The 17,117-nt window shown below is 36.6% G+C and overlaps 1 protein-coding gene and 1 long non-coding RNA gene across 2 annotated transcripts; one reads left to right on the top strand and one right to left on the bottom strand.

Annotated features, from left to right (window-relative positions):
• Positions 1-3,770: 3,770 nt before the first annotated feature.
• On the bottom strand, positions 3,771-4,820 carry LOC102801000 (uncharacterized). The gene has a single exon (XM_006815050.2). The coding sequence runs from the start codon at positions 4,818-4,820 to the stop codon at positions 3,771-3,773; it is 1,050 nt and encodes a 349-aa protein (XP_006815113.2).
• Positions 4,821-5,661: 841 nt separating this feature from the next.
• On the top strand, positions 5,662-10,011 carry LOC146729653 (uncharacterized). The gene is made up of 2 exons (XR_014928100.1): positions 5,662-5,790; positions 9,871-10,011. It is a non-coding gene; the product is annotated as an uncharacterized LOC146729653 (long non-coding RNA).
• The last annotated feature ends 7,106 nt before the right edge of the window (positions 10,012-17,117 follow it).

Here is a 17,117-nt window from a genome sequence, read left to right as displayed (position 1 = left end):
ATGTTGCAAAAAAGAACCTGAAACACTAGAGCATTTCATATTACATTGTGAATGTTTCTCAGCACAGAGAAAAACTCTAATGGAAGGGATTGAAATGCTCCTATGTAACAAAAATGAAATAAATTTACATAAAGACTTCATAGCAAACAAAGAAGTGCTATGTTTAATTCTGGGTGACAGTACAAGGCAGTATAATTCAGTCCTGTGTGACGACATTGATACTTTTACAAAAAAAAATTTAGTTGATGCCATGGAGAGTAGAAAGAAGTATACAGATAATATTTAATATTTTTCCAGTGTACTTCTTATATTTTAGTTTTCATACGTTTTTGCTATTTTTAGATGTTTATGTTGTTGTTTTATTTTGTTATCTTAGTTCATGTAACTTAGTTTCTTTTTGTCTATCAAAAGTTTTTTCATTAGTCTTTGAGTGAAATGTATTTTTTATTTGATGCAATTTGATTTACAAAAAGGAAGCAATAAATAAATAAATAAATAAATAAATAAATAAATAAATAAATAAATAAAAATAGAACACAAAAACAATGATGTCTTGCGATTGCCTGCCTGGGGCAATCTCATTTGAGTAGGTTACACGCGTACAAAGAAACGATAATGATTCAAAGGCTTGGTGGTATGCCGCCAGAGAACCTCGTAGATATATCTGAACCCAAGTGTTTACAAGACTTGATAAATAATACAATAATAACAGCAGTGAGAAATGACGCCAAGTTAAAGAGATTAAACATTATATACTACCGGTAACACCTGAGCGGAGCGAAACAGTCACACGGCGCAGTCAACAAAGACGCTTACAGTGAGTGTAAAGTAACAATATTATGATTGTTTCCCCCGAGAGCACCGAGTGATGTTTACAGTTTTGCTACAATGTTTGCCTTTGGTCCGGTAGAATATTTTTTTTAGAGTGGACGCGATCCAGACGTCACGGGCGAGTCCATTTTCAAGTAAAGGGACTGTTCAATTTAGTTCAGTCTCAGTTAACAAATCGCACACGTAGTCATATCTACACACATCGCACTAAATAGGAATTAATTATTATTAAGGAATTAGCATTATATACATAAACAGTTGTAGCATAACATAGTTTACGCTTCATTACCATATCATAGAATGTGCGTGATGGGGTTGCGGGTGCCCCTCCTGTGATTTACAATAATCAACCGAATCAGATTTCAGATCGAGGCGTTCAGAACATAGTTCAATTCTGACCATGTCTTATCAAGTCCAAGTAAATTATTGAAATAAATCAAGACATATTTACATCAGGGAAACGTTCAGCTATGGTGAGTTCATCGAATATATCAAGGAACAAGTTCCTTCGTTACAGTGTTTAGAGTTTCAGATCCAGTACCAAAATGACGAAGGGACCACGATGACACTCTCCAATCATGAACTAGACATGGCGGAATTGTTTCGCTGTGCGAAGACAGTTGCCGGCGTCGAATACAGGCGGATAAATGTGTCTGTCGTTGAAGGGTGTTCACCAGCCCCCAGCGCCAGTTCCCATGTTTACAGGGAGCAAACTAGCGTGCCGAAACGGTTGAGGTTTGAATGTGATGGCAAATTAGATGATACAGAGAAAAACAAAGAACAGGAATCAAGTGACCCTGATGAACGCGAACATTTTGTTTACCAATCACCGCTCGAGCTAGCAATCAAAATGAAAGAAAGAGAATTGAATGATATGAAAGTAGAACTGACAACAGTTCAAACCCAGATCTGTGACCAAAATGACAAATATGCCAAATGTGTACCCGAAGATTCAACGAAAAAACGTTGTGGAAAATGTCATCTTCGTGACTCTCATACTCGGCGAAATTGTCCATACGAATCCTGTTGTTCAGCAGAAATTTGTGGGGACATCAACCACCCCGACCATGCCACGGAGAAAACTACATTGATTAGTTTAGGTAAACAGCGTGACGATCTTTCTAAAAATATAAAGAAGAAAGAGCTCGAGCTCCAGCAGAAAATAGACACGAAGAATAAGGTTTTGTCTACATTCGAGCGGCAAATCGAAAGTTGGTTGATCAATAGTAACCCGTCCAAGTACTTGGTTGCAACTGTAACCGGTGATACACCGAAGCAGTGGTTAATAAACAAACATGCCAGAATTTTGAATGAGCATTATCATGGCAAAGTACCAAAACAAATAAAACAGGAATATCGTCGATTCCCTGGTATCATTTCCGAATATGAACTTGTTCACTTACAAAAGGGTAAAGCCGTGAAACCAAAAGACAGAGTTCGCGAACGTTTGGAAAATAATCCAGTATACAAAATAAAGTTCCCTGAAAAAAACACCTAGTCAACTTTTGCCTGGAGTTCCCGGCCATGATTTACTGAAAACTGAAACGGATCAGAATAAAATTAGCAGTACTCATTCTGAACTGTATCCTCAAACCAGCTATGAGGAAGAAAAACAAATTCAACAAGCTCTACAACTTTGTAGTTCATCTCAATCTACATGTACACATATGATGCCCACCCCGGTGACATCACCACAAAGTGTCTATTCTCCGTGGTACCAGTACTACCAATACTCGTATCCTTATATGCCTGGTATGAATGCAAACATGTACGGCTATTATCCATGTGCTAACACATGTAGTACCCCCCAAGTGTACCCGTCACATATTCATTCAGTACAATCTCCTGATCAACCACAACCATTACAAGTTCAACCACAGCTACGGCGGTATGTACAACCACTATTGCCGACAGTTCAACCTTCTGTGTCCCCTCCGCTTCCGGATAGACCACCGTCACCGCTACCGATACCACCACCGCCGCCACCACCAGATGAACATTAACAATTCGGACATGAAATCATACCGTACCACCCTACCATTATTTTGTACGGACACCCCATTATTTTAACTATTATAATACTTAGTACATGATTCACTGTGTTCAACCTGTTGTCAATTTGCTTTGTTTTGAAGTTATATTTTATTAGAATAGATTAGATTAGAACAATACACTGAATTAAATGAAGGCATTAATGTGGGTTTTTTTTTATTAAAAGACCCTTGCGCAACATTAAAATCAAAGAATACGCCTTCAAGTTGACGATATGGTAACGCACATTGTTCCTGCAAGTGTTTTTGCAGTTTTCCTTGAAATCATTTATTATATTCATTTTTTTTTTAAAAATTTCAGTGGTAGTTTTCCGCCTCTTTCTCACAGGCCAGCACTCATGGAATAGGTACGACCTATCAGTGTTGTTAATCTAATTACTGTATTATTATAAAGACATCAATAATTGCTGTCACTGGGCTACATTTAGTTTTATATATAGCTCCCTTTGGACATTATTATCGACTCGATGACTTTCAATTAACAGTTTTCACGGAGGGAAACAATCGGCAATTCAGCAAAAACAGTCATTCCATTAATAATGCGTCGTTTTAACATGTTAGTATTATATGATCATTTATTTGTCAAATTTGTTTTCTTGACAACATACTGTGTGAACATAACACATACAAAAAACGGCTTCCAGTCAAAAGTATGTTTGTGAAGTAATTATAGCTGTACTTTATTAGTGTATACAATAAAAATATGTTCTACGAAATGTTGTTATTATCAGCCCTGCTTATAATGTTGCACACATGGAAACTATTCAACACAACATTTAAGAATGGCCCGATAGAAACTATAGGACGTATCAAATTCAGGGAATAACTCTAATTGCCAACCCCTAAAATAAACAAAGGTTTCACTGAACAAACAAATATCCGGTTGCTTCAAAAAATCCGCGTACATCTATCTGCACCGGACACCTCTTCCACAGCGGAATAAATCGCAACGCCCAAGTTGTGGTATGCAAGTATAGATAGTGGGGGTCGCTCCAGTGTTTTTTTCACTTTGCCGAAGCAAAATTCAGCTGGATTAAATTCAGGCGAATAAGTTGGTGTGAAAATGACTTCTATTCCCTGTGTATTAAGCCACATATTGAGCGTTTGTGCGATCTCACTGTGATGGATTGGTGCGTTGTCGAGCACTAGGAAGTCACCTGGTTGAAGGGCGGGTACACCGTACTCGTCAACTGTCTCTACACACTGCCGAATGAAGTCTGCGAAGTGCATCGAATTTGAAGCTCCATCAAGGACTTCAATGTGAGCCACCCCCTGCAATCCTATTAGCAAGTTCAATGTAATATTATGATTGGGGTCGTACCGAGCAAATTGTACACATCGCTGGCCCACCAAAGCATGTCCATAATTAGGATTCGCAGTAGTGGTAACCCTAAAACCGCTTTCGTCCATAAATTTCAGTCGCCATGGATCGATATTATGCATGGTGTCCAAGTATGCCTGGGTATACCGCAAATTTCTCAATGTGAATCTCTGCTCAGCAGATTTTGTTGTTCGTTTGTACGTCCACTTTCCACCTGCGAAAGCAGTCTTCACTGCGCGACATATCGTCATCTTTGACACTACAGTTGGCGAAAACTGTTCAAATTGTTGTTTCATTTCTTTATCCGTTATGGAAGGTTCGTTTGTCTTCAGGCTTTCCAAGTAGGCGACGTCATTCTCAATGAGTTTCTTTGGCCTCCCAGTTTCTCGTTTTGCTGCTTCACATGTACCATTTTCGACGTAACGGTTCCAAATTCGTTTTACACTATACCTGGAAAACTTGAATTTATCGGCAGTGCGCTGTACCACTCCTCTAGGAATATAACCACTTGACTTGTCACCCCCGTTTTCACTGATGTCGTTCACTAGGAGAAATCCGAGGTCTCCACTGACAGGTTTGCCAGAACGATATACTCTCCCAAGCTGATTCACCTGCATTTCTACGATTGGGTTTTGGTTTGCATTGATCCTTCACTAATTACACATTTAGGCAATATTGGCGCCAATAACAGTTGAAATCGAACACTAGTTTTAAACAGAAACATTGTCACAACTGTAAATATCACTCGATGCTTATCGGGGAAACAATCATAATATTATTACTTTACACTCACTGTAAGCGTCTTTGTTGACTGCGCCGTGTGACTGTTTCGCTCCGCTCAGGTGTTACCGGTAGTAAATGTATCGTTTATAAAACATAATTTATCGAGATATACTGGTTAATGTAATGGGCATAAGCCGAATTGGTGCCGTTGTGGACAAAGCCCCGTTCGAGGATGGTTCGGTGGCCATAAAACCCTCAATCTATGGTTGGGTCTATGAGTGGACCGCGGCTCATACAATCACTTGGAGATCACGTGACTATGGGGAATTCCCCGCGTTCAGCAATTGAAATAACCAATGAACGGCGAGTTTACGGCATTGGCATTTACTACCCCCTAATAATGTGGTGGTTGTTAACACTGGTGGGCGAAAGACGCCAAACCACTTGTACACTGCTATAAAACCCGCACCTACTCGTGTGCATATTTCTAACATGGCTAAAATTACAATCGCGGATTATCCGGTGACTTCTAATAATAGTTATAGAATTACATTTGTTTACACAAAATGTGAACATGCACAACGACCATCACCCGTCAACGAGATACGTGTATAGTTCACATTACAAGGGTGAGCTGTGAAGAGATAAATATACACACAGTTAGAGGGTCCACTTTTAATACCAAACTAGGTTAACAAATTAACAGACTTTGCACCGAGCAAAGGTATTGAAGAACATTCCGGAAGTGGTACGATGTGCGATTGTATGACGAAGATCACGCCAACAGCTTTTAAGAATAGTAAAACAAAGGGAGTCCTGAGTGCAGGTGCAGAGTTACATTCATCAAAGCTCCGTGTCGTGAGGGTAAGTCTACGTCACATGTTCTACGCGGTAGACAGCGTTCCGTTTATTAGGATCCGTGCTTCGATTTTATACCACCGAAGTAAACACATCACTAGCACCACCATTCTTTTATCTAATCCGATAGCTCATGCGTAAATATACGATCTGTGGAAGCCTACTACTGCCCCTGTTTAGTTCTTTTGTTTTGGAACATGAATAAGACGTGTTGTTTGGTGTACTCAGATGCGAGCATACACTGATCTAAAACCTCCATTATCTGGACATGCGAATGGAGAATACAGTACGAATACAGTACGAATGTTGTGTGAATGTTGTGGAATGATTACGTAACAATATTGCGGTTTACCATGTGCAATTGTACCACACATGATCAACAATATCCAATGTATGTACGTGTTATCCCTTTCTTATCGACAGAGGGCGGTAGAAGACATAGATATATTACGTAGGTTCTGTCACCTACCAATGAAAACAATACGTTTGTCATCATATCCTGACTGTACTATTTACTTGTAGAGACAGAACACCAACAAACAGGACAATAAATTTGACAAACTTATGGTGGTTTATATTCTTGACATCAACAATACACCATACTGTTACGCCTGCTATGATTGGTTAAGACTTGGTCACATGACATTAAATAAAATGGATATTGTCCGCCAAGTGGATATTACATGGGTATATCACTTGTATGACGTCACTGAAACTATTTGCGCAACCATACTGTGCATAACAAATTGTCGTCCGATGCACTGGTGCTGCACCGGCCGCAGTTGCTTTCGGGGTTGTTTTCAAGGGTTTGAAGGAACTGTTAGCCATTATTCGCAATAGATCGCGAACGTGCCAGAATGGATATTAAGTAAAATACTCTGTTTTGATGTTTAGGGTATTCTAATTGTATGAAGCAAAATTGTGCGGCAAAGCCGCCACTGAAAGGTCGCTGCGGCGCGTTCTACGCTGTGAGCATTTCTACGCGTTCCACGCCGATACTTACCGAAAACGCTCTAAGCTGTGTAATTTGTGAATAGAAGGTGTAGTACTTTCGCGAGAAAGTAATTTCAACCACTTCCACGGCACTCTGACATTATTGTCTGGCGAGTAGTTAATTAATTTATGTCAAAAATGTTATACTCGATAAATTGAGTGGTTCACACTCAGTCTGCTGAAACACGGTTACTAAGAAAAGTGTCCGTGACTGAAAATAGCAAACAATGTATGTATGCTATAGAGTAATATGAAACTTGTTATAATAGATAAAATAAAATATTGCATACTTCAAATATAAGTGTTGTTATTTTGTGGGAGAGTGGGTGTGAGTGATGTATGGTTAGATGTATTTGTGCACTGGATGTCTGCTCGATGTGATAAAATAAATAACACATGGTCATGATTCGGCTCTGGCATCATCAATATTATGGTCATAACCACCATCCCTTGGGCAGGCAACAAATTGTGATATTGCCCTAACAAGCATGTGTTATTATTATTCAAATGTACATACATGTCTATGTCTTACCTAAACTACATCTAAAGGAATCTTTCTGAAAAAAGTGAAATGATATGTACAGTTAAGAATAGCAAAAGTGCATTATACATGTCAAATGAAGTTACACTAATATATACTTGTAGAGATGAAAATAGCAACAATGCATCTTATATGTCGAATGACGTCACACTACTGTGTATATATACCTTTATAAATGAGAACAGCAAAAATGCATCTTATATGACAAATGACGTAACACTACTGTGTATATATACCTTTATAAATGAAAACAGCAACAATGCATCTTATATGACAAATGACGTCACACTACAGTGTATATATACCTTTATAAATGAGAACAGCAACAATGCATCTTATATGACAAATGACGTATCACAACAGTGTATATAAACTTGTAGATGAGAACAGCAACAATGCAACATATATGTCGAATGACGTCACACTACAGTGTATATAAACTTGTAGAGATGAGAACAGCAACAATGCATCTTATATGTCAAATGACGTCACATTACAGTGTATATATACACCTGTAGAGATGACACGTGGAGAGAGTATTTGTGTTGTTATCATCTGTACATCCATTGGGCACTGAATGTAATAGTACTTATGGACAAAAGAGTGTTGTTTTTCTGCTGGAACGATGTCCTGTGCAAACATTCTCGAATTGCATATTGGCAACATTTTAAGAGATTAAATTTTATCTCTTATCTCCGATAAACATGTCACCTGAGCGTCTTCTATTTTGGCACAATGTTTGGCATAAATGAATTCCATGATAGTTTTGAAATTGTAGTTCCAGTTTGTCGTATTTGGTTCACGATACTTGGGAGCAAACTGGAAAAGTCTGAAATTGGACGGCTAAAAACGTTCTTATTATTCAGACTTTCAGTTCTAACAGGCTTGATATGAAGATTATGAAGGAACACTTCTGAATATCTTCTATATCGTTTTTACTTGTATGTACAATTTCCAAAGATATTTTATATCTTTTAGTAATATCCACCACCCGGAGAATGCCAAAATCAATATTGTTCAACCGTTCCTAGAATATGTTGAATATGAGACATCATTTCTGTTGTGATACTTTATCTACCATGACGTCATCTGTATATGGTAACATCGATCTGCTGGACAGAACCCAATCCTTCATTTGCTGTTGCCAAGGAACCATATTGATATTTTGATAACACGCATCTTGTGCTATAATATCACAATATCTGTGTAGGTCAACACCACCTCAGTGATAACAACGTTTCATTGTTCACAAAATATGATATACCTCCCTGACATGCCACCATGCGAGAAGACACTTTTAAAATTCAGTTGGGTACTCACCAGAACTGCCCTTGCCATACTGAATTTAAAGAACCGATTTTATCTAGCCTAAATATCGGTCACTGATACGACTTGATAACTGGTTTCCAGTGAAGGGCTCGCTCATAACCTGTTATTATTTGGGTTTATACAAGTACTGGACGGAGATCGAATCAGTGATTGGAACTAATTACAGACATAAAACTTGGCCCACGGATTGTTGTTTTACTGTGCATGATGACTTTGGCGCCTAACAATATTGACATAAGTAGTCTCCCAATATAGGAAGCAATTAATCATGTATATATGGCGTGTTAAATCGTACTTCGTGTGTGACTGGCTACATGAGTGGCGACGCCTCGAGATCTTAAACTTACATGTAGTATAGTGTGTTTTGGAAAATGAATGAAGTCAGTCTTGCCGAGTTCTTAACGAGGAGCTGAGACTAGAGGCTGACACGAATTCCATCTGTGTGTGTCCTTGCTAGATTGAAAGGTTTGCGAACGTGCTGGTCCCGGATACTTGACGTAACGTTAATAAGACGATAATTACTTACTTATATACTTATAAACAAAAGGCAACATTTCCCAACACTGTCGATGCTCACATTTAACCTCTAAATCATCGTGTTTTAGTTCAAGAATGCAAAATAGTGAACAATGTCAAAAGTTTTTGTAATTTCAAGATAAGTATCTTGATATCAATATTCCTGATTGATTCATTGACATTTCAGCCGATACAAGTTGTATCAGAAATGTGTATGTTTGCAGTGATTTGCTAGTAAAGGATACACTTGCGAAACAACTCATTAACATTATTTAGCACTTAGAATACTGGATTGCAACTCATGTCACTTGTTTGCTTTTGAGCATTATCATTGTATATTCATGTGGCGATATATTTTTGTAGAAAGTTTTATAATTTCATGATCTGTGAAACCAGACTACTTTTGTTGTTAGTTCTTCACGATTTTCCACTTTTGTACATTTTCACATATTTATATCAAGTGCTCTTGATATAATGTTTAATGGCAGTCTTATACTTGCCAATATTAGATATGTTTGTGTTTACTTCCGTTGGTATTTTTCTGACTTTACCTACATACCTTACCTTTTCTTGAAAAATGCAAGATAAGTTTGCATCAATCTACAGGAAGTAATTCCGATTGCGCCGATCAAATCCTATTGTGGTCGTACTTGTTTTCTGTCAACTACTATAAGGAATAACTGCATACATTTTATCATTTGTTTCAGATTGATTGGTGTATACAATCCGTATGTTCGTATAATGGTTGTTTGAACTGGGATTACATTCCAACGTAATATGGATGGACAACCAATGTCGTCAGATTTAGAGCTCAAGAAGTTAGTGAACAATGATGTACAAAAGAATATCTGTGGTGTGTGTGGAATGCAATTTGCATATAAGTATCACCTCAAAAAACACTTAAAATTGCACGTGATTCCATATGTATGTAACGTTTGTGGAAAAACGTTTTCTACTGAATTTAACTTCCATTTGCACCAAAAAATGCATTCCGGAAACAACGAGCATGATACTAAAGTAAGTCCTTTAAAAATTTACAAATGCAGAATGTGTGATATGGCATTCCATCAAAAACAGAACTTGAGTGTTCATGAACGAACTCATACACCGGCTGATTGTACCATATGTGGTAAGAAGTTTGTGCACAATGGGAATCTCATCAAACATGTTCATACAATACACAGCGCGAGTGTGGCGAAATACGATGATCATCTAAAGATAGAGAAACTGAAAGACGGTAGGCTGTTTAGGTGCATGTATTGTTCATTCTCGACAAGCATTGAAAGATCAATGCAACGGCACAGTTATACAAGACATGGACTAAGAGATACCCATATTCGTTTTAATGAAGGCAAAGATATGTATAGCAGTGACTTGGTGATTTCCACAAAGTGCCTTGAAGAAGACAAGAAGAATATTCTAGACAATGTGATAAATGGGTGCACTGATCAGGAAGTAGGGTCTAAGATTTGTTCAAATATGGAAGAAAAAATAACATCTTATTGTAAGGAAGATACTAATATCAAACAATGCCACAACCATGCCGACGCTAGAATTAGTGTTGAGTCACAAGAGAATGGACCTTTATTAGTAGGGAACTGTGAAAAGAACAAATCCAATGTTAATGCAAAGGCAGTGACCACAGCAGCAGAGCAAAACAATGTCCGATTTTCTCACATTAAATTCAAACAAAAAGTTACACTTCACAAATATTCACCAAGAATTATTCTTGTGGATGTAAAACTCAATGGAGTTCTCGATAAGTTGAACAGGGCTGTCCGTTTGCCGAACAAGGAAACACATAATGCAGTTGAAACCACTGTTCATAGACATGACGACGACGTAAATGGAAATACAGACAATTGTAAACAGGCACATGATAGTAATGAAGGGATACTGTCTGTACTTACCGGGGGAAATCGGGCAGTACCCATTTTAAATGAAACTTGTGACAGCCAGAATCAGAGATCAGTAGTGCATTCAGATGGTAGTTATGAAGAAAATATTTATGTGAACGGAGAGATTGCAGAATCCACATTGGTAGACAAGAATCTAGAAGTGTTCAGTATAGCCAGTGATATTCATAAAGAACATAATTCTACACAAAAAGATGATACTAATGTAATGAATACTCAATCTTCAGCAAGCGACAATCTTTTGGATGAAACATCACACTATATTAAATCACCAGAAAAGTATAATAATAACAATTGTTCATCAATTGTTCACAAAGACAGTAATGAAACATATTCTGACAAGGAAAATACTGTTAATGACAGTTCTAATCAGTGTTTGTCAACTGAGAAAGTAATACAAGGTGATGACATTTTGTCTGAGAGAGGAGATGAGTCATCTGGAGCGAATGATACTGATACTATTTCTGGCAGTTATAACACTTTACAGGAGGAACCTAATACTAGTGACGGAAGTAAGAATTTCGAATCGCCAGTTAGTGCAAGTGTGTTGTCGGAAAATATTGGCGCTGTTAAAGTCAGTGGTGGCTTTAATATTGTACAAGAGCATAGTGATAACAATAAGAAATCTACATTAACAGACACCGGAGCTGAGGAATTTGAGAATACTAATATGAGTTCTTGTGACCAGAGTGAAAAAGTACAGGAACAGCCAGAAACTGGTTCTCCAAGCACAACTTCAACGGGGAATGTGTTTATCAATCTGGGATATTTTTTAGCTCGTAAACAAGAAAACAAAATGCCACAAGATGAAAGTGTTACAAATCATATAAATAGTGTTGTGAAACGCGAGCCCGAAGATGAATCATATAATGTCAGTGTATCTATGGATACAGACGAACCTGAACATTGTGGCACGGATGCTTCTGATATCACTGGAGAAGAAGTCATTTATGAAGGTTCTAAACAATCAGACACATGTACAGTTTATGAGTTGGATATTGACACACCACAGGACGACACAAGTCCCGACGAGTTACCAAGCAGTAACAGTGATGTAGTTTCTCCTGCAGGTAACGGTGATCATGCAGAACAGAATGATGAACGTACATTTAATAAAGACAGCAAACCCAATCCTGAGGCAGCAAGTCCTACCTCCTCAAACACAGATGACAGATGTGACCAACATCAGAGTTTGGAAAAGTCTGACAGTGAAACTAATCACACACTGATAGGTTTAGATAATTTGGTTGCAGTTGAACCTTGCACTAAAGAATATACCTGGAAACAAGCCGATAATCTTAATGAAGTGGACAACGTAATAACTTCGCAGTGTAGCTCTACTGATCAATCTGCTGAAACACAGACTGATATGGAGTGCGAAATCGTATCTGTCATTAAAGAAGCACGCCCTGTACCCGCTACTCGTGCTATCTCAAGCAGAAAACGGCAGTTGTATTCAACTAACAGAAACAAGAAGAGCAGAACTAGAAGTGCATCATCGCCAACTCTTCAGAAAGATGAAAGTTTGTTTCGATGTGCAGCATGCCGTATTAACTATGAGAGTACAATGCTGTATGTTATGCACAGAGGTTTCCATGGACCTCATGGGTTGTATCAATGTGGTGTATGCCATATAAAATTCAAGGATAGTGTACAGTTTAATATTCATATCAGTAGACATCCATTATAGGGCATTTGAACTACATTTAGGACAAATTCATTGAATAAACCATGAATTCTAGAGAGAGACACAAAACACGGAAAAACTGCAATGGGAATCAATCCTGAACTCAGTTGTAATTCCTGTTATTTATAATTGGACTTTTTGTTAAACAAAAGAGCCACCATGAGCTGGGAGGTGTTGTATTCCTTCCCTAAAGTTTGAAAACAATAGACCTAAAATATCAATTATGCGCCCACCCATTTACTGGTGTCGTGGGCATAACAGTTTATGAACACAATCGTCTGATAAGTTAATTTCTAAAAGTCAAAACTGTTGAAAAAACTAAAATGTCTTCTTTTTTTCTGACGTGTAGTTTTTCACAGTGTTTATCGTTTGATGAGTTGAACTATGTTATTGAACAACAAGTTGTATACAAAAGTTGTATTTTGTGCGAGGCCTTTCAGAAAATGCAACGAGGTTACGTCACACAAAAAGACCCGAATATTCCTGATAGTTAGGATATGCAACAGTTGATATTTGAAAAATTAAATACTCACCTGATTTTATAATATTACAATGATTTGTCACTAAATACATTTGTAATAATGACGAAAGGCATACTAAAATCTAAAATGCGCTTAATTAAATCTTAATTAATACAGTGTAAATATAATTACTTTAAACATTGTTATGCAATTCCCTCAATGTCACTAAAGGTCAGTTTCTCTTTACGATATGATAACAAAAAACTTAAGTATATTTGCTTTTACTTTCAGTGGATTATTTTAAACCATGTTATGGGCATTATTGTTTCAGTTTCATTCAATCACTACAGTACTGTATCGCCCACAGAGGAGTGGGTCAGTATTATATTTACTTTATACTGCCGGCGCAAGTAAAATCTAAATCCTACGTTTTGACCAGAAAGTTAGCTTTCGATAAAGTCTCGTTCACTCTTTTTGTGACTTTTATGACGAATGACGTTTACTCTTGAAATCAATGAAAATTGTCCAAACTTTTTTTGAAGACGCCGGGAATACCTGCGAGGCGTTACCTATGAGAACTTCCAACACTTGTAAATATAATCCATTTACGTGACAATTACTTTACAATTCAAGAGCATTGTGTAGTATCATTAGAACAAAGTATTACTGTACGCTGTTACACAGTAACTTGATGTCTCAGTTGTTTTTTATTATTTATACATGCATTTTAGTTCTTGGTAACTGGATGTTTTGCCAGGTTTTCAAGCATCAGACCAGGTCAATATATATTTGCTAAATTGTTCAGCATATCTCATTATAACATGATCCCTTCTAATTGCTAGTTTGTTTCAACGGCAGATCAGCGATGTTGCGACATGCAACGTGTGTATATTTATATATTAATTTTGCTCAACATTGCTGAAGAAGAAAGTATATAATGTATACGAAGAAACCTGCTTAATTGATGCGGTACATTTCCACAATGTATGGATAGCAAAGCAATTTCAAACTTCAATTTCACTTGTGAAATTTACTTCACATGTTTTACTACGTACAATATCATGGTGGAGTATCATATATGTTTCTTTTCTGATTTCAGTATTCATCCAATTGCATATGTCTTGTTTGTTATTCTTTTGTTCCGGGGCTATAATTACACTATGAGTATATGATTGCCTTTGTACTTGTCACTCATACTTGTGTAATCAATTATTTAATTTCCCAATTGTATTGCATCATACTGTTATGCCCCGCGATTTTTATTATTACATACATTTTATTATGATTTGACACACTGAATTACTTTTAATAAATCATTTCTGTGTTTTGTTATATCTAATCCATGTCTTTGGTAAAACCATAATTATCGATGTGAAGCTAATCAATGAATGAAATTAAAATTTTATTTCTTAGTATAGTTAGCATTATTTTTAGATACAGGAATCTATTTTTTTATATATATGTAGAATAGTTTTTCACGATTTTCCAAATTGCAACGGAGACTCTGTCCGCAAAAAATATATTGGAAGATAAAATATCATATGTTTATTCATTGTTGGTTGATATTACCATATTTTGAAGTGTTCTATTTTCATAAATTCGTTGTTTGATGACTTTTACTAATCGGTTTTCCGCAGTTAAACTGAATATATGCATTATATGTCGTTGCCGAATTGTATTTCAAATGTTTCACCTCATTGTGTCAAATTGTATTCCCGTTTATAAATTATCATAATGCTCACCCAATGGGATCACTACTTAAGATTGTTGTTACGGTGCTACAATTGAAAGTATATTTTAACATCTAAACTTGTAAATGATCTATCACGTATGTCAAAAGCAAAATGTTGTGTAATATGTTATTTTGAAGTCAATAAAATGTTATTTTCACGATGTTTATAACATCTTTATGCTCTTTATTATTCTCATATTATACTAACTCTGATAGTACACAGGAACTAGAAACAGAAGTGTAGTCTAGGGAGTCGAGAATGAAAACACGGTTATGCGCCTTTCACTGTTCATGCTTATACACTCATATTTAAGGCTGTGTGAACAGGTAAATGAATGATCAAAGTCAAGGTCCCCATCTACCACGACGTCCACCTTGTGGGTTGGTATTTTTTCATAAATAGATTTACTTCGCCCATTGACACAACAACTTTATTTGAAAGGTTGTAAAAATCTTGTCGATTCATTAAGGTAGCGGGACTATTATTTGCATACTTGTTTTCATCTTCTAATTGTGACTAAATGACTATAAACAGACCCAGGAAAGTATAAATTTTTAGAATCGCCAGACTTCAAGCTTTTCACAAGTGTATTTTGCATGCCCGTATCTGCATTCTACGACAAGTTACTCAACCAAAGGTGAAAAATTACTTTTTCTGTAAAAAAAATAATTACGCATTTATGCTGGCGTTAAGAAGTATTTTTTTCACTTTTCCTAGTTGTTCAATAGTCTGGTAAATTGAATGTGTCTGGTCATTTTTTTCAAGCAACGCGTTTTAAAAAATAGTGTGCTGAATTTCAATTACTGTTTTAGTCGCATTGCCCCCAACTCAAACCACAACTCGTTGGTAAATAATCGATGAAATAGTTTGTCTGGACACATTCAAGTTCTCCTCACTGTCACCTTAAAGCTGTGAAAATTTGGTGTTAATCCGACGATGATAAGTATACGTTATTTTTTCGTAAAGACCTTGTATTTTGAAAAACATAAACTCCTAGAAAACGTCCATGAAGTAACAGCAAAGATTTTCAAGCTTGTTTATCGGCACAATCAATTTGTTTTCCCATCAAGGTCTGTTTTAACATGTGTAGGGACATCCAAATGTGTAAGGCTATTGGAAACCAAAAAAATAAAGGAATGGGATAGCTATAATTGGATAAATTCGGCATATGAAAACACCGAAATCAATGATTTTTTTCAGTGGCTGTGTGACCTTGTGTCTGACACATTCATATGCAAATGACTAATCTGTGAAACAAATAGGGGCGGAGACAAACCACTCAAATGTTTGGAAACACTCATTGTGTGTCAGATAGCTACTGATAACACATCCTAACATTGCTTTGTCTTGAGTTTATCTTTGAAACTTATAGGCACACAGATTAAACCTGTGTTGTTGATTTTGGAAAACACTACTGAGGCTGCCTTGCTTCCCTTCAGGAAATCTACATTTTAACCAACTTACATGACATTCTATGTTATGTTGACTTTATCACATGAAAGTTTATAGTGCATTTCATCAATTAATAAATAAATGTGAAAATCGTAATTTTCAACACAAATAATAGTCTCGCTACCTTAAAGCAAAATTAGTGTACTATCGATCATTACACCGCAATCGTCGTAGATTGTGTCGGGGAATAAAGATTTAAATGTTGCCTTTGATTACAGCAGATTACAGTCTCGTGTGGTATTGTGCTCTGTGTCAATCTTTTGGAATGCACATCGAAAAACCTCAATATTGAAAGTCCTTCTCGACGTCAACGAGATATACCAATATAAGCCGCGGATCCGTACTCAACGTACACATAACACAGTGTAAGGTCCTCAAAGAAATTTTAGAACTATAATTTCACTTGTGGAACGTACATCATAAGTTTCGATCTAGAACTTTTTGATTTTGGCTAACAAGGTAGGTTCCATATGTGGGGAAAGATTCAGTTTTTTTTTTTTTTGACTATCTTGTATGTTTTTTTTTTATTTGATTATTCATCCAATTATATATTTGTTTGTTATTCTTTTCTATCAGGGGTTTACTTACACTATAGTTTATGATTTGGATATTGATTGTTAGAATGCATAATTGTATTTATACTTATGTACGTAATTAATATATAGCATCATACACATATACATTTAGTGCATATATGTTTAAAAT

This window comes from Saccoglossus kowalevskii, chromosome 21 (assembly GCF_978046115.1).
Source record: "Saccoglossus kowalevskii chromosome 21, keSacKowa6.1, whole genome shotgun sequence".
NCBI classification, from domain to species: domain Eukaryota; kingdom Metazoa; phylum Hemichordata; class Enteropneusta; family Harrimaniidae; genus Saccoglossus; species Saccoglossus kowalevskii.
Note: the sequence above shows the minus strand (reverse complement) of the source record. Positions and strands in the feature narration are given on the sequence as shown.